Raw genomic sequence first — 26531 nt, 5'->3', positions numbered from 1 at the left:
TTTTCCTCTGTTCTGTCATTGTTGTCTTAAGACAGGAAAACTCCCTCCTTCACCAAATAGTGGGGTTGGGTGTTATCTATTGTGGTACTTTTGGTTTTATTTAGTTTTATATATTTAGTATATAAATATAATGATAACAGTCATATAAACAAAAAAAGAAAGGTTCTCACTATGGAGCTCTGGCTGGCCTTGTAGTCACTCTGGCTTCCAACTCACAGAGCTCACCTTGTTTCCCCTCCTATGTGCCGGGATTAAAGGTGTAAGCTGCCATACCCAGCGATAGCCTTTCTCTTTTTAACGGCCCTAGCTATCCTGGAACTTGACTAGGCTGGCCTTTGCTTCTTGAGTGCTGGAATTAAAGGCCTGCACCACCACCACTTGGGAAGCACCCAGTTTTTAAATGCTTTCTCTCCCTCTTTTGTTTAGTACTACAAATTTTGTTAGGACTGTTTTACCCTGTGATGGAGACTACAGTAAAAGAAAGCTGCTTTTTGTCTTACTACAAAGTTTTATGACATTCAAATCTTCCTATTGCTTCCTTTACTTACCCATGACACTTAGCAGTTTCTGGCAAATAAAAATCCTTCTGTAAGCCTTATATTCTAATGTTGTTACCTTTCCTAAGTAAGAGGTTGAATTGTTTATAAAATGATTGTCTCTGCTGATAGTCATATTTTTATATTTGACTATAGAGGCAGATATGGTATGTCCTGTGAATAAAGTTTTTGGGTTTGACTAATGAATTTTTGAGTTGACAGCTGTTACATTTCAACCAACAGCTATCTATTTTTAATTAAGTTAGCTTAAAGGCTAGACTAGCCCGAACACGTAATTTTGTAAAACAGTATGTAAAGGGAACTTAACATCATTGGACAACTGTGTCAGACTTGGAAAGAGCTGTCAAAGGCTGGGGAGGGACTCAGTTTCTAAGCTTTTGCTGCAAAAGTGGAAAAGTATGGATTGAGATCCCTAGTACCTCTATAAAAAGCTGGGCTTGGCTCTCTTCTTATCACTTATATTATCAAATAACGAAAGGGTTGGATTAGGCCTTCGGGCCACTCTTTGTTAGCTTTTGTTCTAATCTGTATTTAATAATTAAAGAATCCATTGAAGTTTGAAGTTAAAGAATATAATATGTATAGAAATATTTTCTAAAAATGTAGAATTGGTTAGTGACTGGCACATTGGCATCTTTTACTGTTAAATAAGATCTCGTGTGTGTGTGTGTGTGTGTGTGTGTGTGTGTGTGTGTGTGTGTGTGTGTGTGTGAGAAAGAGGCGGGGGAGAGGAGAGGGAGGGAGGGAGAGAAAGACAGACCCCTATGCTGGTGATGCACTTGCCATCATGTCCTCCTCTGAAGAACTCTCAAAATTTGTCAAGCATAAACCTGTGTCTTCTTGAATGGCATTCTGTCATTATCCAATAAGCAGGCTTGATGATATTTTTAATGATGTTGTCATATGTAGATCAAATGCTGTGTAGGTTTCAGCATGCACTTAGTGATTTATTGGACTACTAGTTCCTCTAAGAATAGTATTTCTCCTTTGGTCAGATTCATAATATCTGCTGCTTTAACTTAAACTGGCTTTGTTTTTGACTTGGTTCATACATGTTTTGTAGTAGAATCCTTCTACTTCTTTGTTCTACTTTAATTTTTGACTTCTTAACTTCCCTCTCTTTTATAGCAGTTCTTTGCACTTAGGTGTTAATTGTAATATATATCTTCAGTATTTCATCCTAAAAAGACAAGTATGTATAATCTTTTCATACTATTGCAATTAGAGAAAGCAGATAAATGGTTATTTACATTTCTGAAATATCATTTAGAGTCTGACTTGATTGAGTGGCTGAGGAATCTGGGAGAAAGCTCTTTCAAGAGCTTGAAGGTTACAGAGCTTATGCTTATGTTTTTATAAAGTAGCTGAGCTCCCCTTTTGCTCCTAAATTTCATGGAAGAGAGTGTAGAAGGGCTGAGTGTGTAGGAAGACACATTTAATTTATTGTAATCTGTAAGCTTTGGTTTTCTTTAAGGTAAGCCAGACATACAAGATTAAATGCTCCTCCTAATCCTTACCTTCCCCCTCTCCCCAAGCCTCTAGTTCTGTTGCAGGGGCTGTTGGCATGACCACCTCTGGGGAGAGTGAATCGGATGATTCTGAGATGGGACGATTACAAGGTAAAGACAGCTAATGAGTTTGTAAGAAATGATTACCGCAGGCTGCAGATCCTCCTATTCTTTACTTGAACTCAGTTCATATATATTCACTTGAACATTGTCTAGCTATTCTAGGTATACATGCACCTCTGGGAAACAAATTGTGCTTAATGACAACATAATGCTTTGGTTTCAGAGATGACCTGTCTGCGTCTTCATTTTTACTGTTTAACCAAGCAAAGCCTCATATTTTTTCAAAAAAAAAGAATTCTTCACATGATTACATGTGTAATTGGCTTTAGTAATAAATTACAAAGCACATCAATATGTTGTTATTCTCTGGTAACTAAAAACATAATAATAAATTAAATAAAAATAAATCTAATAGGGTGAGTTTTCCCCAAGTCCTATGTTCTTTCGTAAACTCTAGTTAGTTTTCTTCTTTTTTTAAAAAAATTTGACAGAGCCTTTAAAATACAATATTATGTATATTCCATGTATAGGTAGGTTTGTACTTATATCTCAGATGATGGATTTTTAATAGATTTCTAATACATTATGTGTAGTTTTACATTGTTTACTACAGTTCCTGAGAGAAATAACAAGTTTTTAAATTTTCCCCTTGATACCACTTAGATGCACAGCTTTTCTTTGTTAACTGGTAAAAATGGTGTCATGATTTTCATATTTTTGGACAGGTTTACTGAAATCTCTCTGGAAGCAATTTTAATGGGGAAAATGAGGCAGGGGCTCTTAATATATGACTTATCTAAAATAGTAATTTACCTTATGGTTTTCTTACATAGTTTTGATCATAATGTATTTTTAAGTTCTCTCCAAAACTTTAACATATTTGAAGATGTCATGGGGGTGCTTTAATGTAGCAACTACATTTGTGTATGTCTGAGGTCTTAGAGATTTAATTTAGTTTCTTTTAAAACTTAGAGTAGAAAGTAACATTGGGCTAACTCAATTGTGTGAGATTAATCACTTCCTTGACATTTTTAGGTAAGATCAGTTGTTTTAAATCAACTCAACTCCTCCTCTGCCTTTCTTTTTTCTTTAGCCCTGTTAGAGGCCAGGGGTCTTCCTCCTCACCTGTTTGGTCCTCTTGGTCCTCGGATGTCACAGCTTTTCCATAGAACAATTGGAAGCGGAGCTAGTAAGTGAATACTTTAAAATGTTTCCTCTGAATAATTGTTATTGGTTACTTGTTGGTGTAATAATTTAGCATCTTTTAGACTTTTATTTTTGACTGCTAAGTAATCCACATTCTTATAAAAAATTAAAATTTTCTAGCTGTAGGAAAGAATCATACAATTATGTCATCTGATTATGTATTTTGAATTCATTTTTTTATCTGAAGCTTTTTATGTTATTACAAAATTTATCTCATAAGACATTGTTAATATGAATCTGATATTGATTTCTCTGCAGCATTACTTCTTACCAGACTACTATCAGATTAATTATAACCCAGATCTTACATGCATGGTTGACATAACAGTGACTATTTATAAGGGAATATACTGTTCTGTAGTTAAAAGTCCAGTTAACGTCTTTTTGACAACATCTAATCATTTTTCTAATAACCTCATAGCTTTCACATGCTAGGACAACTATTTGGAGGCTACTTTGGAGTTGGTCCTCTCTAGTTTTGTATAGGTTCCAAGGATGGAGCTCAGGCTTATGTAGCAAACATCTTTATTTGCTAAGACTTTTTAAATTTTATTTTGTAGTTAAAACATAGCATTATATGATTTGCCTGATGGCATATACCTTTAATCCCAGCACTAGGGAGACAGAAGCAGGCAGATCTCTGAGTTTGAGGCCATTCTGGTCAACAAAGTGAGTTCCAGGATAGCCAAGGCAGCACAGAGAAACCCTGTCTCAATCAAAAAAATAAAATAAAATAAAATAAAATAAAAAACATTGCATTATGTGTAATTTTTATACCCGAATCTTCTCTCTGGTGTCTCTCACAAGAAACAAACAACGGGCTGGATAGATGGCTCAGAGGTTGAGAGCAATGACTGATCTTCCAGATCACCAGGTTCTATACTCAGTACCCACATGGCAGCTTACAACTGTCTGTAACTCCAAGATCTCACATCCTCACATAGACATATATTCAAACAAAACAACTCATTTCTGGCTTTTATTAGTAAGAAAACTTAAAAAGCAGTTGTGTTTTTGTTTCCCTTCATCTCAGGTGACATACTCTGCCACAAAGTTCCCTTTTTGAGAGTTTTGTGAGTTATAAAATATTGCCCAGGCTTCATTACAACTCTGGGTTCTTGTGTCTCCCATATATTGGGATAATGGGTGGATGTAGTTTGCTCTCCGGGTCCTGCCAAGTCCCAGCAGTCTGACAGCCCACTTATAAAATAAACATACAGACGCTTATATTATTTAAACTGTTTGGCCTAAATGCTCAGGCTTCTTGTTAGCTGTTCTTATATCTTAAGAACATTTTTATTAGTCTATAATTTGCCACGTGACTAGTGGCTTACCGGTACCTTACATTTTGCTAGTCATGGCAGCAGCTGCCTCAGCCTTCCAGCTCCCAGAATTATTTTCCTCATCGTCCTGCCTACCCTATCCTTCCTGCCTGGCTACTAGCCAGTCAGAGTTTTATTTATCAATCAATCATCCACAGCAGGTGGATACTACTATACCTTTCTTCTTGAGAACTCTTGAATATTTATTTACTACCACATACTAGATGCTGGTACTATCCTGATCATAAGTACATTTAAGCAGAGTTGTTTTCTACATGGAGCCACTTTGTATTTCTCTCATCTTAAATTGGACATCTTGTCTTGAATTGGGCATTTCTTTTCTATGAAAACAGGGTTGTTGGATAAAATGGCAGATGTACACAAAGTTTTATTAGCTACTAATTCACCACTGTGGAGATAGAGAACCCTGTATTTTTACTTATCATGTATAACAATAGTATAGTGTTATATTTTGGGCCTTTTATAAAACTTAAGGTGAGAACTGTTAACTTACATTTTGATAATCACCTTGTATTCTTTTTAATATATTTTCCTCTTCTATTGTCAGTTGTGTGTTTTAATGGTTTCGCTAGAAATTATTATATATAGCCTTAAATAATTTATCATATCACAAAGTTTAAAAATTGAAGTGGTTTAGATCCTGATCTCTATTACTGTTGTGTGAGATATTTCTTTTTTATTCATTTATTCAATAATTCTATGATATTCATTAATTACATTAATGTATTGATTTATTACATTCATGATACTACTGTCCATTTGTGGGACTTTCCCATCACACCAAACAGATTCTGTACTTAGGAAATCATTGCTCTATATTCCTTTCTTCTCCATCTTGAGATAATGTCTAAACTTTCTGTTTCTATGAATTTCATGTAATACAATTCTATAGTATTTTGTTCCCTTTTTTTTTTAATGTAAAAACATGTACTAACTGCTGCAGGAGAAATAATACATAGATAGCTTGAACATAAAAAACAGGTTATAATTCAACAGTTCAGGGTTTTTGTAAACAGGAAATTATTTTCTCTGTAGAAAATGGTAAAAATAACATTTTCCAATAAGCCCTTTTAAGCCAAATGCTAGCTGAATTATATATATAAATATTGATTAGATCCTGGGATACAGAAGAAACCTATTTTCATTTGTTCAGCGAGCTATGTTTTACTTAAGTTGGGTAAGTGAAATTCCTATTCATCTTCCCCTTCACTGTTTGATTTACGGCAGACATGAAAAATGTCTAAAGGCTAATCCGTAATCTAAAAAGATTTAGCCTCCCCTCCTGAAAGTTCTGTCATCAGCTTGATACAGTACAAATTCTTATCCTAGTAGTGAAATGTTTAACTAAAGCTTGCCCAGTGATTGGCGAAAACCAAAACTTAATTATAAGCCACAGTCATCCTAGGGTCCCTTCTGCTATGTAGCCTCCCTGTATCTGCGGGTTGCAGTCTGATTGTCCTTCACTTTATATCTAGTATCCACTTAAAGAGTGAGTACATACCATGTTTGCTCTTCTGAGTCTGGGTTACCTTACTCAGGATGACATTTTCTAGTTCCAGCCATTTGCCTGCAAATTTCATGATTCCTTTGTAAAAAATGGATGTGGTGGTGGTGGTGGTGGTGGTGGTGGTGGTGGTGGTGGTGGTGCACACCTTTAATCTCAGCACTTGAGAGGCAGAGGGCAGGCGAATCTTAAGTAAGTTTGAGAACAGCCTGGTCTACAAAGTCAGTTCTAGGGTAGCCAGGACTGTTATACAAATGAAACCCTATCTTGATAAACAAAATAAAACAAAACAAAAATCAAAAAAGGAAAAAAAAGAAATTTGATAACAAATAATTGTTTTAGATGCAATATTAAAAATGTTTATTCTTTATTCTTTCCATTGTGCTTAATTTCTGCTTACATGAAGGACTGTATTTCATAGGAGTTAAAAGGGTGACCAATAATCATCTGTTTTTGTTTGAAAAATTGTTGCGCGTTAAATTTCAAAGGACATTTTTCTCTTGTGTAACATTCTCTATCAGCACTTTTCCCCCTGATTGCTATAGTTTATCTTCATTAAACTTTTCTTTTAATTTTTTTTCTTTTTTTAGGATTTTCTTTTTCCTGTGAGCAAGGGTGTGTTTGTGTGTGTGTGTATGTATGTTTTCTAGTTAGTGTTTCTCTGTGTAGTCCTGGAACTCTATAATTAGGGCTTTCTGCCTCTCTCCTCAGTGCTGGGATTAAAGGTTTGTGCCACCATGCCCAATACCAGTGTTTTTTTTTTTTTGTCCGTCCCCCCCCCCGTTTTTCGAGACAGGGTTTCTCTGTGTAAGCTTTGCACCTTCCCTGGATCTTGCTCTGTAGACCAGGCGGGCCTCAAACTCACAGAGATCCGCCTGCTTCTGCCTCCCCAGTGCTGGGATTAAAGGCGTGCGCCACCACGCCCGGCCAGTTAGTTGTCTGCTACAATCTTTTCTTACTTCTTGCTTTGTATTGAGTTAATTTGAAATACTGTGCTTTTTTAGTTCTAGGCAATTCATTGTTTCTTTATAGCAAATTTCTCTATTGAAATTCTGTAGTGCCACTGCCCCTTATTTTCTTTGTTGGTAGTGCTGGAGAAATTGAACTTTGTGTATTCCCAGGTCATCGTTTGTTTTTTCCAAATATTTGTCACAGTTAATATCCTAGAAGTGTTGATTTTCTTTTTCCTCTCTTTATTTTAAACAATTAAACCTAGTATTTGTTTTATTTATGTATTTACAACATTTTGTATAAAAGAACTGAAGAGGCTTGACAGGGTAACTTTCATTCTTTTTCTTCATAAAACACAAAATGTTTTTCTTTATAAAACATTCACTGACTCCTCCTGCTTCTTTTTATGTAGCCTGAGAACTAAGAATGTCCTTTACCTTTTTAAATGCCTGGGGGGGAAAATGCATCATATTTTGAGTTTAAAAAAAATTCAGTGAATTTCAAATTTTACTATCCATAAAGTCTTAATGGATCAGAGCCATGTTCATTAGTTTTGTACTATCTATGTCTATTTTTTGAACTATAATACTAGAGTCAGAATTAGATAAGATAGCTACGATGGAGATCATATGGCCTGCAAAGCTTAAAATAATTATTGTCTGGCTCTTAATGGAAAATGTTGGCCTGCCAACTCCTCATCTCCTGTTTATTGGAATGTTGGTCTGTTGCTATGTTTTAGGTTCCTGAAATCCTTGCATGCAAAGATAAGGCTGTGACTAGTAGTTGAAGTGCTGGTGCTTTGAACTTTTTTTGAAGTGATATCACAAATTGCTGGTAGCTTAATAAGAACCAAATCAGTGCCATCCCATTTTCCTCCAAGTTGTCAGTTACATTTTTAGTTCAGGCCTGAATCAGTACTTTTATTCAGTGCTGCTGAGTTCAGTAATTCCAGTTTTGCTTAATGATCCCTTTTTTTCCCATATACTTGATTTCAGCATAGGCGCTAATATATCCTGTTGTTACTAAACTTGACTTGACATTGAGAGATGACTTGCCAGACACAGTAACACTTCTCATTAAATTTTTGTTTTGGAAAAAGGGTATTTTTAATCTTGTGTATATTATACTATATAATGTATTAATTGCCAGGCATTAAGAACAATTCTTTTTGGTTTTTCAAGACAGGGTTTCTCTGTGTAGCTTTGTGCCTTTCCTGGATCTCGTTCTGTAGACCAGGCTGTCCTCACAAAGATCCGCCTGGCTCTGCCTCCCAATGCTGGGATTAAAGGCGTTCGCCACCACCGCCCCCCTAAGAACATCTCTCTTTTTATCTGCACCAAGTTTTAAGTACATTTAGCCTACTTAAGAAACAGTGGCATGGGTGGTGATGGCCGCTGCTGCCTTTATTCTCCTTGTTTTCTGCTAGTGGAGTTGAATTCATGACATCATCTATGCCTGTCACATGGTCTACCATTGAACCTAACTTGTTTATGATCATTTTATATCTAAAATCTACTGATCTAGTAATTAGATTTCTTCATACATCATAGATACATAGCAGTTTGGCCATTGTTTTTACTAAATGTCTCTTTAGAAACACAGTTGGATATAGGGCTTTAGGTAATTGCAATCTCACTGATAATTATACTTAAGATTACCAGCTTCAGTGTTTATGTGACACCCTTTGCATGGCATATTTGCCTGTTCTACTCTCTGTATGTGATAATGTTTCTGAGATAGAGTTGGTGTATAGCATTTCATCCTTTTTTAAGTGAAATTAGGAACTACTTGAGATTCTTTTCATCAATTACTTTTTTAAAAAATTATGTATTTAGCACAAATGATACACATGCTATATTGATACTAATATTTAGTTTAGAATGTAGAAGTTGTATTCTTTTGAACATGTCTGTGCATTTTGTTTTCAGGTGGACTTTTAATTTTTGCAAGGTAGTAGGCAGCAATTATGTAATTTGTTAGCTACGTACAATAAAAAAGTCCTTTTTAAGGGTTATGTCATCAGGAAGATCACTGAACCTTAACTATAATAAACTTGTTTTGCTGTAAATTTCATATAGGTTGAAAATTATGTTCAGATAGTTTTGTATCCAGATTTATATATTTTAAAACTTAATGATAACTGGGTTTAAAAGCTCACTGTGCAAATAATATGAATAGAAAAGCATCTATGAAGAGACAATACATATTGGTAGATTTTACTCATTTGTTTACCATCCTGAGGATCGAACCCCCGAGTGTTGTGAATACTAGGTAAGCACTGTAGCACTGATTTTAATTTTGAGTGCTGTAATGAATTTGCATAATGGAATTGAGGCTTAAAAAAAACCACTTCAGTAGCCAGCACCTGCTAATGTAGTTAGAACTACAAAGGTTGTTTGTTTTTGTGTTGAATACTTCTTATCTTCAGATGCATTATTCTGCTGTCTTAATTTTGCTTCCTTTTCTCTACTATTTGTTTTCTATTTAATCCTGGTGTGTATATTTAAAGTAACATAACATTCTTTGACACCCAGATACCATCATTAAGAAATTTTTATTGGACTAAAATTGTACTCACTACATTCATTTCTTGAAAGCGCAGATATGGCAAAGCAAACAGTTCCTGTTGGTTTTGGGTGATTTGAATTTTGCTGCTAACTTAAGTTAGAAAGGCATAAGCCAAGTAATTGAGGTCAGGTTAAGGCTGAGCAGACACACTAGCTCTCCTTTGAGTGTTTAAGTGCATAGACTTCAGTTTGCTTTTCTTTTTCTTTTTGCCTTATAATGTCTGTCTGCAGGAGTGAGTATTCCTTTAAGGTTTTCTGTATTATATCTTTTATTTCTATATGATTGGAGAAACATTTGTTTTGAAATCTGAGCCATCCCCCCAGCTCTTCAATGTTTATTATAATTTTAAAAAAAGATTAAATGTATTCCCCTCATGTTTGTGAGTGTTTCTACATGTTTCTATGCACACATGTGTGGATGAATACCTGAGGAGGCCAGAAGTTGCAGTTATCCATGCTCATGAGCTGCCTGACATTGCTGCCAGAAATGTTGGAGTCTCTGGAAGAGTAATAATATTCTTCAGTGCTGAGCTGTGTCTCCAGCTCTCAGTGTTTAAAGTAATGCCTTCTATTCCCTTGAAGGTTCCAAGGCCCAACAGCTTCTTCAAGGACTACAAGCGAGTGATGAGAGTCAACAGCTTCAGGCAGTCATTGAAATGTGTCAGCTATTGGTTATGGGAAACGAAGAGACTCTAGGAGGGTTTCCTGTGAAGAGTGTTGTTCCAGCTTTGGTAAGCATACTTACTATTTTTCTGTTGGTTTACTTTGCCTATATGCATGCTGTACAAATAAATACTCTATCTTAATGAGCTGTAAACCCAGCTTGAGTTTGTAAATATTTTTGGGCCAAGTTTTTGTTGAAGTCACTCATTTGATCTTCATTACTTAAATGGTTTTAAAGTTATTCAGCCATCAATAATGCTTTGTTTCTACACTGTAAAAAAATGTGTTAGGGTTTATTGTTCAATTTCCCAGTTTTTGGGCCAATAATAAGTGAACTTATTTTGGGTTGTCTTTGTGGTTGAGAAAGATTGAATGTTTATTACTCAATCCCAGCTTGACATAATCTGCAATCACTTGGGAGGGATCTTTGATCATCTTGGCCTGGGCTCATGTATTGGGGAATTATCTTCTTTATATTAACTTGAATACACAGCTTATGTGGGCTCTACCATGTCCTAGGCAGGGCATCCTGGACTATATATACAGAGATGGTACTGAACAGGAGTAAGCATACACACATTAACTTCTGTTTTTCACTGTTGTGATTGGCTGCGTTAAGTCCATGCCTTGACTTCTCTGGAATGATGAACTCTATGCTATAATTGTTAACTGATGTATAACCTTTTATTCTCTAAGTTGCTTTTTTTTTCAGGGTATTTTATCATAGCAACAGAAAGGAGATTAAAACAATTGACATTTACAAGTCATCCCTTTTGGTGTAAGGGAATGTGTTACAGCTGATTAATTCCATCTTTCAATTAGGAAACTTGGTGTTTCCTATGAAAGCCTTTTGAATTTAGATGTGGTTTTTTAAGTGACTGATTTAGATGGTGAATGTGTGTAAATGTTTTAGTTTTGAAGAACTTTTTCAAGGCATGTATTATACATATTTATGTACCCGAGAAGTCATGGGTATTGTATATCTTTTATTATCACCATTTAATTGAATGGTACTTGATACCTGAAATACAGTGCATTTAAAATTTTCCAGTTTTGCATTCCTTCTTTTGACAAAAATAGCTGCAATTTCTGTGAAGTCTTTCAAATGAGAAAATAATAAAAATTCTGATTTTTAGACTTATTTATTTGTGAAATAATTACATTGATCTCATTTATTAATTGTAGTCTCTAATATATTCAATCCTATTTTCAAATCACATTTTACTGTATGATTAACATATTGCTATATTGGTACTTATTTCAGATGTACACAGAATGTAAACTGGTCTGTGTTAGTAATAATTCAGCAAATACCAGTCATTGCTGGTGCTAATGATGTGTCAATTGGTAAATCCTCTGTTAATGGGCTTCTTTCAAGGATATTAGAACTACTAAAATGGTTGGTTTTAAGCAACAGAAATGATGATTTCTTTAAGTTGATGCCTTATAATAGCATTGCCAGTCTGTTGCATGTAATGAATGATATTCTAAGCATAATAATTCTGATGTATGCCTTGCTGTCATTTGTGTGTGTGTGTGTGTCTGTCTGTCTGTCTGTCTGTGCAACGCGCGCATAAGGAACAAATTCTATCAGATAAATGCAAGAAATATTTCAAGAATGTGCTTAATACTTTGTTATGTTTTTAACAGATAACATTACTGCAGATGGAACATAATTTTGACATTGTAAGTACATCATATATTTTTAAAGGCACTCTAAACTTTAATATGAGTATTTATTGAATAAAATCTCATCTTGTTTTCTAGATGAATCATGCTTGCCGAGCCTTAACCTATATGATGGAAGCACTCCCTCGGTCATCTGCTGTTGTCGTAGATGCTATCCCTGTCTTCTTAGAAAAGGTAGTCTTGATATAGTACAACTTGTTCATAAGTGCACAGGAGTTTTGAATTTTTTTTTTTAATTCATTTCTATGATGTAATTGAAGTCTGGTGTTTTCAATCAATATACCAGAAAAAAACATTTTATGTATAACAGACTAATAGTTTAAAGTAGAAACTAATAAATCATTTACAAAATAAGCCCAATTTTATGATTTGAATGATAGTACTGAATATATTAATATCAGAGAACAGCATAAAGCATTTTATTAAAAATAATATATTGGGGGCTGGTGAAATGACTCAGTGAGTAATAGTGCTTGTAGGGTAAACATTCTGACCTGAATTTTTATCATCTCTGGAATACACATAAAAAAGCCAGGCACAATGGTCTCAGCACCTGTAAGATAGAGGATAGATGAGACACAAGACACTTGAGACCTGATTGTACACAGTGGAAGGTCTTCTACATGTGTTCCATAGCATAAACACATCACAATCTGTAAAAATAAGAGTTAGGAGAAAAATAGTTCAGTAGAATTGATAGCTATTTATAATCTCATTTGATAGCTGATAAGTTTGAGACAAAGGATCTTGCTTATGTTCACAGAATTGACCAGTGGAGAAAGGAAATTTTTCATATGGTCAATGGTTAGTAGGTTGTGCTTTTGGTGTATATTACTTTGTTTGTTTGTTTGTTTGTTTGTTTTGTTTTTCGAGACAGGGTTTCTGTGTGTAGCTTTGCGCCTTTCCTGGAACTCACTTGGTAGCCCAGGCTGGCCTCGAACTCACAGAGATCCGCCTGCCTCTGCTTCCCGAGTGCTGGGATTAAAGGCGTGTGCCACCACCGTCCGACACTCTAATTTTTTTAATGAGCAATGATAAATTATAATTACTCTGATGAAATATACTCAAATTTTAAGCCTGGTTTAAAAAAAATTGTTACATGTATCAACTCATTTGTTTTAAAATAGAAGTTTTGTCTTATGGTAATATATTTTCAGTATCCTGAAACTGAGTAAATTGTTGGGAGGAAACTGCCAGCTATGCTTTCTAGCTTTTACTCAAGGGTGAGTTGTTTTTTAGTTTGGTTTCATGGTGGAGCTAGTGTAAGTGGCTATAAATAGAGGAAGTAAAGTGTTCTTGTAGATAAAGTACTGTTGAAGAATAAATAATAACCTTTGGTACCTACTTTAATGTTCCTAGCTGCAAGTTATTCAGTGTATTGATGTGGCAGAGCAGGCCTTAACTGCCTTGGAGATGTTGTCACGGCGACACAGTAAAGCCATTTTACAGGCGGTAAGTGTTGTTGCTGAAGGACTGTATTTCCTTTGATGTTTATCTCAGAACTACATTGTGCTAGTTCCTTGTAGCTCTGGAAGAGGACATATTCCCCCAAAGTGATGTACTAGTTATTTTTGGTAAAGAATATTTTCCCTTCATTTTAACAGTTTTCTGTATTTTAGGGTGGTTTGGCAGATTGCTTGCTGTATCTAGAATTCTTCAGCATAAATGCCCAAAGAAATGCACTAGCAATTGCAGCTAATTGCTGCCAGAGTATCACACCAGATGAGTTTCATTTTGTGGCAGATTCCCTACCATTGCTTACCCAAAGGCTAACTCATCAGGTAAAGTAGAATTTGTTTCCTATGTCTTGAAAGTGTTTTTTTTCTTTATTTCTTCCTTCTGAGGTCTTCTGATTGGATGTGTATAACTCAAAATGTTCTGATCTATGTTTCTTTTTAAGTGTATTATTATCTATTCACATTAATTAGGTTATTTTTTTTAATAAGATTTTGGCAGATTTACTCAAATGATAGGTAGTTTATACATTCAGTATTTTTATATTGATAGCAACTATGACTTTGTAACAATTGAGATTTTCCTTTGTAAGGTCAGAATTTACTTTTAGAAGGATCTCTTTAAAAGGCATTGGGAGCGTGGGTTAAGACTGGAAGAGAATGGTTGTCTTGAAATAGAAATGAAAAGTGCAAATTCCACCTGTTGGGGTTGGAGGAGAGCAGAGTAGGTATGTAAAAGGTAAAACATCAGAAGTAGTTTAAAGAGCAGAATTCATACCACAATTAAATGGAGGAGATTGAGCTGTCACATCTGGAGGTCAGAGAGAAACTGTTTTCTAGTACCCTTTACCAATAATGTTATTTATTACTAGAGACACTTTTTAAGGAATCAACTTTAAATTTGCTTCTGCAAATTATGTTAAGCCTTGTTAAAATTAGATGTACAGAATATGCTTAAGGGATTGTATAAGATGATGGTTTAATTTGTTTATTTTTCAAAAGCATAGTTGAAATTGAGATAATTTGTATATTCTGTAATTCATTGTGAAAATCAATACTAACTAACATCCTTACTTCATAAATGAGAACCATAAATGAGTAGTTGGCCGCTACTTTCTAGCTTGCTTTCTAGGGAATCTAGTAGCACCAAAGATGTGCACTTTTGCAATTTGATTTATATTTTTACAGAAGGAAGACTCATTGCTCCATTAATGAAGTAAACATAATGTTGGTTTTGTTGTTCTGAGGAACATTTACAGATGTTTCTTCAAGAGGACTTTATTTCTAATAGCCAAATCTTTTTTTGGTTATCAGGAACTTCATTCCTTAGTGCTTAGGGCATTGAATCTGCTGATGGTGTCAAATTCATGAATCTTCAAGTCTCTATGCAAATGTTTGTTCTTTAATATTACCAACTACACTCTGCAGGTTTTTCTTTTCAAAGCTCACATCTGATAATGAGGTAACCTAGATTTGAGGCAAAGAAAGAACTAATTGACTGGTGGTGCTAACGTTTTATATTAGTAAACTTTATTTTCCTTTGTGAAAAATAGGACAAAAAGTCAGTAGAAAGCACTTGCCTTTGTTTTGCACGTCTAGTGGACAACTTTCAACACGAGGAGGTGAGTATCATCTTTGATAGTATATTTTTTAAGTACTAGAATTGCTGAATTACAGCATAATAATTTCTCTTCTTTTGTTCATGAAGAATTTACTGCAGCAGGTTGCTTCCAAAGATCTGCTTACAAATGTTCAACAACTGTTGGTAGTGACTCCACCAATTTTAAGTTCTGGGATGTTTATAATGGTGGTTCGCATGTTTTCTCTGATGTGTTCCAACTGCCCAACATTAGCTGTTCAACTTATGAAACAAAGTAAGTGCTTTTTTATTACTGTATTTTAAGCTGTAAAAGTGGCTCTTCCTTCATACTAACAAGTCAACCTAAGTCACAAAAGTAAAAGAAATGATAAATGCTATTGGATATTGAAGAAGAAATATGATGAGGTCAGGACTGTAGCTCAGTGAGTGGTAGAGGCTTAACTGACTGTCTGGGTGTTTGATATCCAGCAGTGCTAAAAACCTTTTCTGGTGTTTTGAGACAAGGTCTTTCTATGTAGCCTTGGCTATCCTAGAACTTGCTATGTAAGCCAGACTGGCCTTAAACTTCCATAGATCCACCCACATCTTTGCTGAGAAAAAGTGTATGCTGGCACACCTGGCTCGATCATGTACTATTGATGTTATATATTCTTAAAACTCACCTTTGGTGTTTCTAAAACTAATGACTCCAGATCGTTGATTCTAATGTCACACTAATCATTAATGATCGTTCATAAGTTTTATAATAAGGTAACTTCTTAAGGTAACTCAATTCTCTCAGCCGTTTGATTTTTTTCCCTAGTGAATTATCTGAGTACAGAATGTTTCTCTCAGAAAACTGAACCCTATTTCTACTGATCAATAGCTCCAGTTTTTACTGATTTTACCAATTTTGTGTTTCTTAACCAGTGACAAACTGTCATTGACCCCTCTTTCTTTCTCAGGCCTTGTCTCATAAGTAAATGTCAGAAAGTGGTATGGTTTCAGTAAACATCTGTGTTTTGATTCATTCTTACAGAGTTAATACCTGTTTGAACATCTATAATCATGATTAATAATTTCATACTTAGAATTTTGAAATTTTATGGTACAATCTTGAGGAGTCAGTTCTGCCTTTTATTGAAGACACAGCTTTTGGTCCCACTGTTTCAGACTGTATAATATTTTGTTTGGAGAAACCTAGTTTCACTGTATTTTTTTTGTGAACTAATGCATTGGCATAGACCTTGGCAAAAAGACAGTGTGTTTGAGGTGAATAGTTGGACATATTATTGTTTCCCCTGTGGTGAGCAAATGCTGTCTCCCTCAGTGAAATTGAGAAATGTTTAACTCCTTCTCAAGTAGTTTTATTAACTTATTCTGAAGTCTCTAGGACCTCTTTGACGCTTGATTAGTCCATAGTTTCCAGGGTCAGAGAACAGCTTCTCTCTAGTTACTGTTAGGCACAATACTGTTAGGCGCTTTAGATACCAGCTTGGGAAGGGAAGTCAGTTCTTTTCCCTGAATACACTGGATAATTTTCCTTCCTTTGCATATTCCAGGAAATTTCCTATATAGTATATGGAAGCCACTAGACACATTTTCCTTCTATAGTGATAAGTAATTGTGAGCATGTTTATCTTTTTGTGGGGTAGTATCTTAACTACTTTCCTGATCACTTATAAAAATAAACTACACAACACAATTTTTAGGTCACTTTTTGTGGTACTGCAGAATGAAGCTTGATGCCTGTTTGTTGTATGATAAGGAAGTGGTCTGCCTCTGATCCTGTTCATGCCCATTAAAGCATCTTTGTAAAACACTAGAGTGTATTTGTATTACTTGATAAAGTTAACAAAATGGTACCTTTCCAAGATAATAAAAAAAGGTAATAGCTGGATTTATGCTTTTCACATGTACAAAATATGTATTAAAAACCCACTACAGCTAGCAGACACAGCTTTGTCTTAGGTCTTAGTGTTTACAGTGACTAAACCTCTGCATCTGAGTGATTATGGTGCTATATTCTCCAGAGACTGATGTTTCAGGGGAGTGGAAAGTTAATATGGAGAACATTTTAATTATGTTTGTTTCTTGAGTTAACATGTAAGTATCATGTAAGACAGGAATTATGAGCTCTAGATGCTTACCTCATAGGCCATGTACTTCCAGTATATTTGAAAGGAAGGTGGTAAGTGAATGAGTGTATTACGTTTTGTTGTTGTTGGCTTAACAGACATTGCAGAAACGCTTCACTTCCTCCTGTGTGGTGCCTCTAATGGAAGTTGTCAAGAGCAGATTGATCTTGTGCCACGAAGTCCTCAAGAACTGTATGAACTGACATCTCTGATTTGGTAAAGAATGGGGACATTTTCCTTGAGAGTCTTAATACCTACAGATGGTACAGAAAGTTACTTATTAAAATAATTGCACTTTTCATTTTCAGTGAACTTATGCCATGTTTACCAAAAGAAGGCATTTTTGCAGTTGATACCATGTTGAAGAAGGGAAATGCCCAGAACACAGATGGTGCAATTTGGCAGTGGCGGGATGACCGAGGTCTCTGGCATCCCTATAACAGGATTGACAGCCGGATCATTGAGGTAGTAGTTTCATTGTACCATTTAAATATGCCTATTTTTGTGGAGTGTGGGTGTAGGGATGGAATGGGGAGGTGGTTGTGTGTGTTTAGTGTGCTCAGTTTTGAATTAACTTAAGATTTTCTCATTTTGTCTCCTGAGAAAGAAGGCCCTCATTCTGTTGAGGTCAGAAAACATGATGTTCTAGTCCTGCTTCTGCTGCTAACTACCTGCTTGGCTTGGAGCAAGTAATCTAAGTTCTTTGTCCCATAGTTTTGTTTCCCAAAGGAAACAATGGAGGGTTAGACTATGTTTCAAAGCCAGGTCTATTACTTCAACCCAGAGGAAATCTCCCAATGTGTGCTTTTTATACTTAATGGGGGAAAAAGTGCAAACAAGTTAAATACCTGCCCCACGGTGAATACAGAAATGGTGAACAGTAGATTAGTATGTAATTCAGTATTAGTGTAATAGATTTTAATGATATAAATGAAAGCAGTGTTCAAAACAATAGAACTTTTGGCAACTTGATAGAAGAAACTGAGTGATACATTGGAGGAATATACCAAAATGTTAATGATGATTTTCCATGACAGTTGCTGTGATTTCTGTTCATCTAATGTTGTTTGTAGTCACTGGAATAATAATCTTCAGTTTCTCAGATGACACAAAGACTTGGTGCTAGAAAAGCATTGCAGCACTGGAGAGGATGTACATTTTCTGCTAGCATTTTTCCCCCCCACATTTGGGAGACAGGGTTTCTCTGTGTAGCTTCGGGGCCTGTCCTGGATCTTGCTCTGTAGACCAGGATGACCTTGAACTCACAGAGAATCTCGGCTGGGATTAAAGGCATGCGCCACCAATGCCCTGCTTCTGCTAGCATTTTTATACATACACATAATTCTTCTAAATTTAAAACAATGTTTGAATTGCAACCAATTTCATATCTCTTGTAAAGATATGTTCCTCCAATCAGTTTCTAAAGTCAGGAGTCCTTATAAAGGAACTCAATTCAGCACCAGTTTGTCCTTTTATGAGAGTTAATTGTTGACTGGTCCCTTGTGCCACAGCTGCTAGTGTTCTTAATTTCTAACTTTAAGTGTTTTTCTTTTTAGCATTCTCCTGATAATTACATCTTCACAATTAGTTTATTCTCTATTTCCAGATAGTTATTCCATTCTCTCTAGGAGTCTCCGCTTAGATTGAACTTTTATATTAAGAGTATTTGTTTGTTTTTAAAGTCATAGGTTATGCTATATAATCTAAGCTGTCTTTGAACCTGGAAACCTCTTGACTTAATCTCCTGAGTGCTGGGATTCCAGGTGTGCAACAACCATATGTAACATATTTTGCAACTTCTCTAGGTTATCTGAATGAATTTTGCAAATTCTCTAGGTTATTAATCTTAAATTTTAGTTGTGTTCCTTATAGTCTTAGAACAGCATTTAAATGTGAGGTTGTCTTGTTTACATAAGGACAATTCTACAAGGTATTTGGCTTAAGGAGAATTTTAGTAGGTTATTAGAAATTGATTGGGTAAAAAAAAATGTTTTCCATCTAACAACTAGAGTTCTAAGGACATATATAAATTTCTTTCACAGTGCAGTTTCTTTTGAAATACAAATGGTATCTTCATGTCAATTATGCTCTATGACTTGGTATTTCCTAGACTTCTGTCTCAGAGTATCTCAGGGCTAACGGTTTGGTTTAATTTAACATGATTTGTTAAACCAATGAGTCTTGTTATCAACAGTATTGTAATTTCCACATTCTGTCAGTTTACCTGCCACATAAAATAGATACGTAATGTAGCATGTGTGGAGGGTCCCCGCTGTGCTTAAGGTAATGAATTTCTACATGTTTATATTCAAGGTTTCTCTCTGTTTGCTCTCAGGCAGCCCATCAGGTCGGTGAGGATGAGATAAGCTTGTCCACTCTGGGACGAGTTTATACTATTGATTTTAATTCTATGCAGCAAATCAATGAGGACACGGGAACAGCACGTGCCATTCAGAGAAAACCTAACCCCTTAGCCAATACTAACACTAGTAAGTATCCTTTGAGTTAAGTAGCTATGTACTGTTGGAATTTATTTTAAATTGATTTTGAGTATGCTGTGTGGGTATACATGTTCTTCAACATGAATGTGGAAGTCAAGAGAGTAACTTGAAGGAGCCATGTTTCTTCTGCCATGTAGGTTCTAGACTTTAGCCTTGTCAAGCAACTTTACTTTCTTGCTGGAACCTGTAATATTTTCTTTTTTATTAGTAATTGTTTCATTGAATATTCTTTGAAGAGGGTAAGATAGTTGTGGCGCTTACGTGAGGCAAATTCCAAAAGCCTGGGTGCCTTCCACCCTCAGCCTCCTCAGTGGCTGCTGTGGGATGCTTCCTGCACTTACCCAATTCCCTGTCTCATCTTTCCTGTCTCTTTTAAAGTTCCTCCCCTCCTGGGGAGCAAACACTTACCCATTCAGCCCTTAATCTCCCAGGACTGTTTTCCTTTCTTTGCTTCCTCTTCCTGGCCGACACCTAAATCCGCCTGCAGAGTTTTATATAACCCAGAGAACCTCCACGGTTCCATTCTCAAAGAAAGGGGGCAGCTGAGTCCGGTCTCAGTTATATCCTTCTGAGGTCTTTAATGTAGTTGAAGATTAGATAGTTATAATTTCCTTAGTTATGATAAAAGATAAATTAGATATGAAACCTTAGACTCACAAATATAGGATAGAGAGGATATCTTCTTAAATTTTGCCAAATACAAATAGACTAATTATTATAAATAGACTAGATATTGTAACTGTAATTCTTGCTTGGTAATTGTTTTGGTATATGCAATTTTACTATGTTAAAGTTAAAACCTTACTTTTTGGAAAAAAAAAAAAAAAAGAAAAGGGAAAGTTCGTTCTGTGGATATTGCTTTGTATGCTGTGAATGTGTTGCTCTGATTGGTTAATAAAGTGCTGATTGACCAGTAGCCAGACAGGAAGTATAGGCAGGACAGAGAGCAGAATTCTGGGAGCAGGAATACTGATTCAGGAGTTGCCAGCCAGACACAGAGGAAGCAAGATGTGAAGGCAGAACTGGGAAACAGTACCAAGCCACATGGATAAGCATAAATAAGAATTATGGGTTAATTTAAGTATAAGATCTAGCTAGCAAGAAGCCTGAGCCATTAGGTCAACAGTTTTAATTAATATAAGTGTCTGTGTGTTTATTTGGGTCTGAGCGGTGGACACAGGAAAACTCCAGCTACATAGTTGAGTAATGGTGATATATTTCACTAACACCTGTGCATCAGTTATTATGAATAAGCCAGTAATACTACATGTATGATGTCTTTCCCACTAATTTTTCTCCTTTAAGTGATGGGATACCACACCCCCAGAAAAGGTCTGGGTAGTAAATGTTAGAAGCTTCATAAGGTATACAGCCTTTGCACTATTTAATACTTTTGTAGTTTCAAAGCTGTCCTATTATAAGACGTATACAAATGTACTTTATGGGGGAAGAGCAAGATGTGTAACCATAATTGACCAAACTCTTGTTCATAGTCTTCGTCAGTTCCGTTCTCCTTATACATATTCTTTGTGAACAAAATAGCAAAAATTACCTTGTTTATTCAGTTTTTTTGATAGTTTTTATCTGAGTAACAACTCCATTTCTTATAACCCTCATTTTTGTACCTCGTATTTTAGTGAGTTAGTATTGAAATTTCCCTAGTGTCTCTTAGATTATGCTTTAGCACAAAGAAGAGGTCTGCTTAGTACACTGATTACACTAATGGTTTCTGCTGGTTAGAGTGGTCAATGCAGTAATCTTTTAATATTAGGTAAGTTAATGTTTGTTCTATAATAAACATTTGCATAGTAGTTGCTGGGCTGAATACTTAGTTTTTACGGTTGCTTCTATAGTAGTTGGTCAGTTGGTCAGTCACTTCAGGACAGTAATTTTTTTTTTTTTTTTTTTTAAATAACAGGTGGATATTCAGAGTTAAAGAAGGATGATGCTCGAGCACAGCTAATGAAAGAAGACCCGGAACTGGCTAAGTCTTTCATTAAGACCTTATTTGGTGTTCTCTATGAAGTGTATAGCTCCTCAGCAGGACCTGCAGTCAGACATAAGTGCCTTAGAGCAATTCTTAGGATAATTTATTTTGCTGATGCTGAACTTCTGAAGGATGTTCTGAAAAATCATGCTGTTTCAAGGTGTGTTCATGAAAATATTAAAATGATTTAGAAAAAATGAAGTTAGGAATGTCTTGAATAATTTTTAATGTCTATTTTAGCATAATAATTTTAAAAGTCTAACTGAATTTAATAAAAATTAGAGTTGTTATAATAGAGTACAATTTTGTTCTTAAATTTTAAGTAGTATGACCAAAAATAATCACCAACTTCAGATAGTTCATACACAAATGTTTTGTTTTTTAGTCACATTGCTTCCATGCTATCAAGCCAAGACCTGAAGATAGTAGTTGGAGCACTTCAAATGGCAGAAATCTTAATGCAAAAGTTACCTGATATTTTTAGTGTTTACTTCAGAAGAGAAGGTAATGCCTTTTTCTTCCCCTCCCCCCCATTCTTTTTGAGAAAGGTTTTCTCTATGTAGTCCTGGCTATCCTGGAATTTTTTCTGTAGACCAGGCTGGCCTCAAACTCAGATCTGTCTGCCTCTGCCTCCTGAGTGTTGGGTTTAAAGGTGTGTGCCACCACCACCTTTAATGGTCTAGATAGAACTTGATGTGGCATGTTCAGTGTCTGCAAGGAAAGTATGTTTAAGAGCTCAATTATATGTTTAAAAGTATATGTATCTTTAGTAGCTCCAGCATAGTCAGTGTTTCATGTGTAGTATGTGTATTGTGTACATGAAGATTAAGATTCACTGTCACTGTTGACTATTAGTCATTTTCAGTGATCTCCCTGCCTTGCCCCGTGCCCGACCCCAGTATATGCTCAAGTTTGGGAGCAGTCAGACTTAAAAGTATAGTTGCTATATTTCAGTCTATAGTGATTCTTTGAATAAGGTTGCAGTGCATCATAGCAGTAGATCAGTACAATTCAGGATTTATTTTATCATTTATTGGGTTGAGAATGTACATGACTAGTGCCATAACAGGGCATCAGATTCTCTGAAACTAGATTTAACAGGCTTTGATGTGGGTGCTGGGAATTGAACTCAGGTCCTCTGAAAGAACAGGCAGTACTGTTAACCATTGTGCCATCTCTGCAGCTCTTGATCACTTTTTTTTGTACCTTTTATTGGTAATAGATATTTTTTTCCTCACATAATACATCCTGATGACTGTTTCCCCTCCCAGGTCCTCTCCACTTGTTCTCCCATCAGGATCCATCCCTTTTTTGTCTCTTACTAGAAAGCAAACAGGCTTCTAAGGAATAATAATCAAATGAAAGATAAACAAGAAGTAACACATCAGAAGAGGACATAACAGAGGGAAAGGATAACAAAAGGCACAAGAAACAGAGACCCACTTATACTTAGGAATCATATAAAAACACTAGTGTGAAAGTCACAATATATACACAAAGGATGAGAGAAGAAAAAAATGTAAGAGTAAATAGATTAAAAAAAAAAACATAGTAGGAGAGCGGACAAAGGAAGAGCCCTGATATGACATTGAGACAAGGGACTTTCAAAGATGATGTTGAGTTCATTTTTTATTGACCATTGGCTGCTGGGCCTGCAGCCTGTCCTTAGGAGTAGTTTGTTTCCTGAGTGAGACTCCCTTGGAGAATACTAGATTTTTATCTGCAAGTGCAAATAGTTTCTGGGCCGCTTTCAGGGCTAGAGATGGCACTTCTTTCAACGCGAGGCTCCATGTGGTGCAGACCCATGCAGGCCTGTCTGTTATCTGTGTTGTTTAGAGAGCCTTAATTCCTTGGTGTCCTTCATCCTCTCTGACTTTTAAATTACTTCCATCACCTCTTCAGCATGGTTCCTAAGCCCTGAGGGGAAGGATTTGATGGAGTTGTCCCATTCAGGCTGAGTGTTCCAAAATCTCAGTATCTCTATAATGTCTAGCTGTGGGTTTCTGTATTTGTTACCATCTGCTGCAGGAGGAAGCTTCTTTTTGTTGTTTTGTTTTTTTGAGACAGGGTTTCTCTGTGTAGCCCTGGCTATCCTGGAAGTTGCTGTTTAGACCAGGCTGGCCTCAAACTCAGAAATCCACCTGCCTCTGTTTCCTGGGTGCTGGTTAACGGTATGCAGCAGAAGGAGAAAGCTTCAGGTGATGGTTGAATAAGGCATGCTCTGCTTCCCTGGTTAGAGTCATATTTCTTCTTATATTGGGTTTTTAATCTTTCTGTGTTTTGAAAATATTATAAATAGGCCAATATCGTACTAGAAACATAGTATATGCCTGAAATCCAAAAGAGGGGCAGGTCTCTTGATTTCTAACCTAGCTAACATAGTGAGACTCTCTGAGTAACTAATAAAATTAGCTTTGTTCAACTAACAACGTGCTAAAAAGAAATGCAACTTAAAGTTAGCTGCTGCTAACAAGCCAGGTATTTATGTGGGCGCACATTTAATTTTTTGGTTTAGAAGTATATGAGACCCCTTGCCCATTTTCATCTCCATCCCATGCCAAGTCATTTTTGAGCTTAGAGACTCTGCTATACATCAGATTCTATTTTGGACCTCAAATATCTGTGGCATATACATAATGGTGTTGATTGTGCATGGCTAGGTCATGCTACTCAAAAGACTAGAATTTAAATGTTAACTTCTTCCTGAAGGTCTTGTTTTTCTCCCAGATTAAGCTTGGTTCTCCTATAGTGTGCTCTAACTTGCTGTATTTCTGTTTTATGAGCTAATCATTAATTACTGTAATCCTTTGGAAATTTATCATTTTTAGTCATTTAGTCTTCTGGGTGCTTTTGTCTTGCCTCTTACTATGTCCTCAGTACTTTGCATAGCTTGGCCTAAAACACATTTTTGTAACAAGTGCCTGAAGTGCCACCCCCTTTCTTCTTCCCTTCCCTTTCCTTTTCCCCTTCCCCTTCCCCTTTCCTTTCTGTTTTCCTTTTCCCCCTTTCCCTTTCCTTTTTTTCTTTCTTTCTTTATCTAATGGAAGCGGTTATGATAGTGCCCACCTTTAAGCCAGCATTTGGGAGACAGAGGTAGGCAAATTTTGTTAGTTTGAGGCTAGCCTAGTCTTCATAAAAAATTCCAGTAAGCCAGAGCTACATAGACCTCAACAATTAACAGCAAACAAAAAACCCTAAACAAAGTAAAACAGAATCTAATGGAAGATTAGGACCCTGAACAATGTTTGTACAGTCATATATAATTGCTTCCACAGATTTTCATGTATTTAACACTAACTCTCTTGGATATCTGTGACTGTGTCTCCTATCACAATAAGAACTCTTCAGTTCTCCACAGTGTGGCAACCACCACCTTACAATAGCCTCTTATAGATAGCAGTGTTATTACAGTGTTCTCCTTGTGGCCTAACCGTCTTTTTCCTTTCTGGTTATCATATTGTGATGTGTGCTGTTTCTCTTTGTTTTACTATTGTTTTTAAAATGGATATTTTCTACTTTGTGTAGCACTGTTTTATATGATTTTGGTTTGAAGATTAGAAGATACTCAATAAAAATACCTTTCAAGTTTATTTATTTTTAAAAGATTTTTTTCATTATGAAAGTTGTGTTCTACCTTCATGTATGCCTGTATGCCAGAAGAGGGCACCAGATCTCATTATTAGATGGTTGTGAGCTACTACATGGGCACTGGAAATTTAAGTCAGGACCTCTGGAAGATTAGGCAGTGCTCCTGGCTTTATTTCTAGTCTATCAGGCTTAATATTTAGGAGTTTTGTAGTGATGGGGGTTGTTCTTAAATAACTGACCTCTTTTTGTTTCTCTTTCTGTTGAAGGTGTCATGCACCAAGTAAAACATTTAGCAGAATCTGAGTCTTTGTTGACAAGTCCACCAAAGGCGTGCACAAATGGGTCAGGATCCCTGGGGTCTACAACACCAGCCAGCAGTGGGACAGCCACGGCTGCAACCAATGCTTCTGCTGATCTGGGGTCACCAGTTTGCAGCATAGCAGAGATGATTCTCTGGACCTGAGCCTCAAGGGTGAGTTTTGTTGTGATCTTAAAAATACTTTGCCTTTATCTATGTTGATATCTATGACTCCTGCTGAGAATAAAATACGGACTTTTTTGTGGTGGTGTGGATTGAGTCTGCAGCCTCAGCAATTACTTCCACCACTGAAGTATTTTTCTCAGCCTTCTACTCTTGAAATGTAAAGGAATAACTTCAAGAAAGCTACTTTACTGGCCCTGTGTTATAGGTATATGAGATATATGTACATTATTCACATTGGTACCAAATGAAATGAGGTGAAGACACATTGGGGTTTATTCACACGTATCACAGATTATCTTAGCCTTTCTTTCTCATTCCATAATTTTGTAATTATTTCTATTACTGCATATGTGCCTTCGTGATACCCAGGTATTGATGCAGTGAAAACTTCAAATTTAGAAACTATAAACTAGGTGGCCAAACCTGGCTTCTCATTTAGCTTTAATTCTCAATCACATGACTATTTCTTAAAGATTAAATGGTAGTTCTTAAAGTCATTTGTGCCTCTTTTGCTGTACTATGTAGGATGTTGGGAAACTTTGGTTTTTTTGTTTTTAATTGTTGTTGCATTAGAAGATCACACATTTAGGGCTGTGAAGATGGCTCAGTGGTTAAGAGTACGGGCTATTCTTCCAGAGGTCCTGAGTTCAATTCCAGCAACCACATAGTGGCTCACAACCATCTGTAATGAGATCTGGTGCCTCATCTGGCCTGCAGGGATACATGCAGACAGGACACTGTAGCTGTAT

At 36.0% G+C, this 26531-nt stretch overlaps 1 protein-coding gene across 1 annotated transcript in view; it reads left to right on the top strand.

The window, feature by feature from the left end:
- The window catches only part of LOC114682928 (E3 ubiquitin-protein ligase TRIP12-like), a 117890-nt gene that overhangs the window by 54711 nt on the left and 36648 nt on the right, over nt 1–26531 (top strand). The window contains 16 exon segments of the mRNA XM_028857049.2: nt 2093–2176; nt 3222–3317; nt 10282–10430; nt 12013–12048; nt 12130–12225; nt 13411–13503; nt 13671–13832; nt 15059–15127; nt 15214–15379; nt 17321–17438; nt 17531–17687; nt 19558–19711; nt 21642–21870; nt 22096–22214; nt 25565–25723; nt 25726–25774. Coding sequence (XP_028712882.1) covers nt 2093–2176; nt 3222–3317; nt 10282–10430; nt 12013–12048; nt 12130–12225; nt 13411–13503; nt 13671–13832; nt 15059–15127; nt 15214–15379; nt 17321–17438; nt 17531–17687; nt 19558–19711; nt 21642–21870; nt 22096–22214; nt 25565–25723; nt 25726–25774 — 1936 coding nt within the window.

This window comes from Peromyscus leucopus, chromosome 13 (genome assembly GCF_004664715.2).
Source record: "Peromyscus leucopus breed LL Stock chromosome 13, UCI_PerLeu_2.1, whole genome shotgun sequence".
Lineage (NCBI taxonomy): Eukaryota > Metazoa > Chordata > Mammalia > Rodentia > Cricetidae > Peromyscus > Peromyscus leucopus.
Note: the sequence above shows the minus strand (reverse complement) of the source record. Positions and strands in the feature narration are given on the sequence as shown.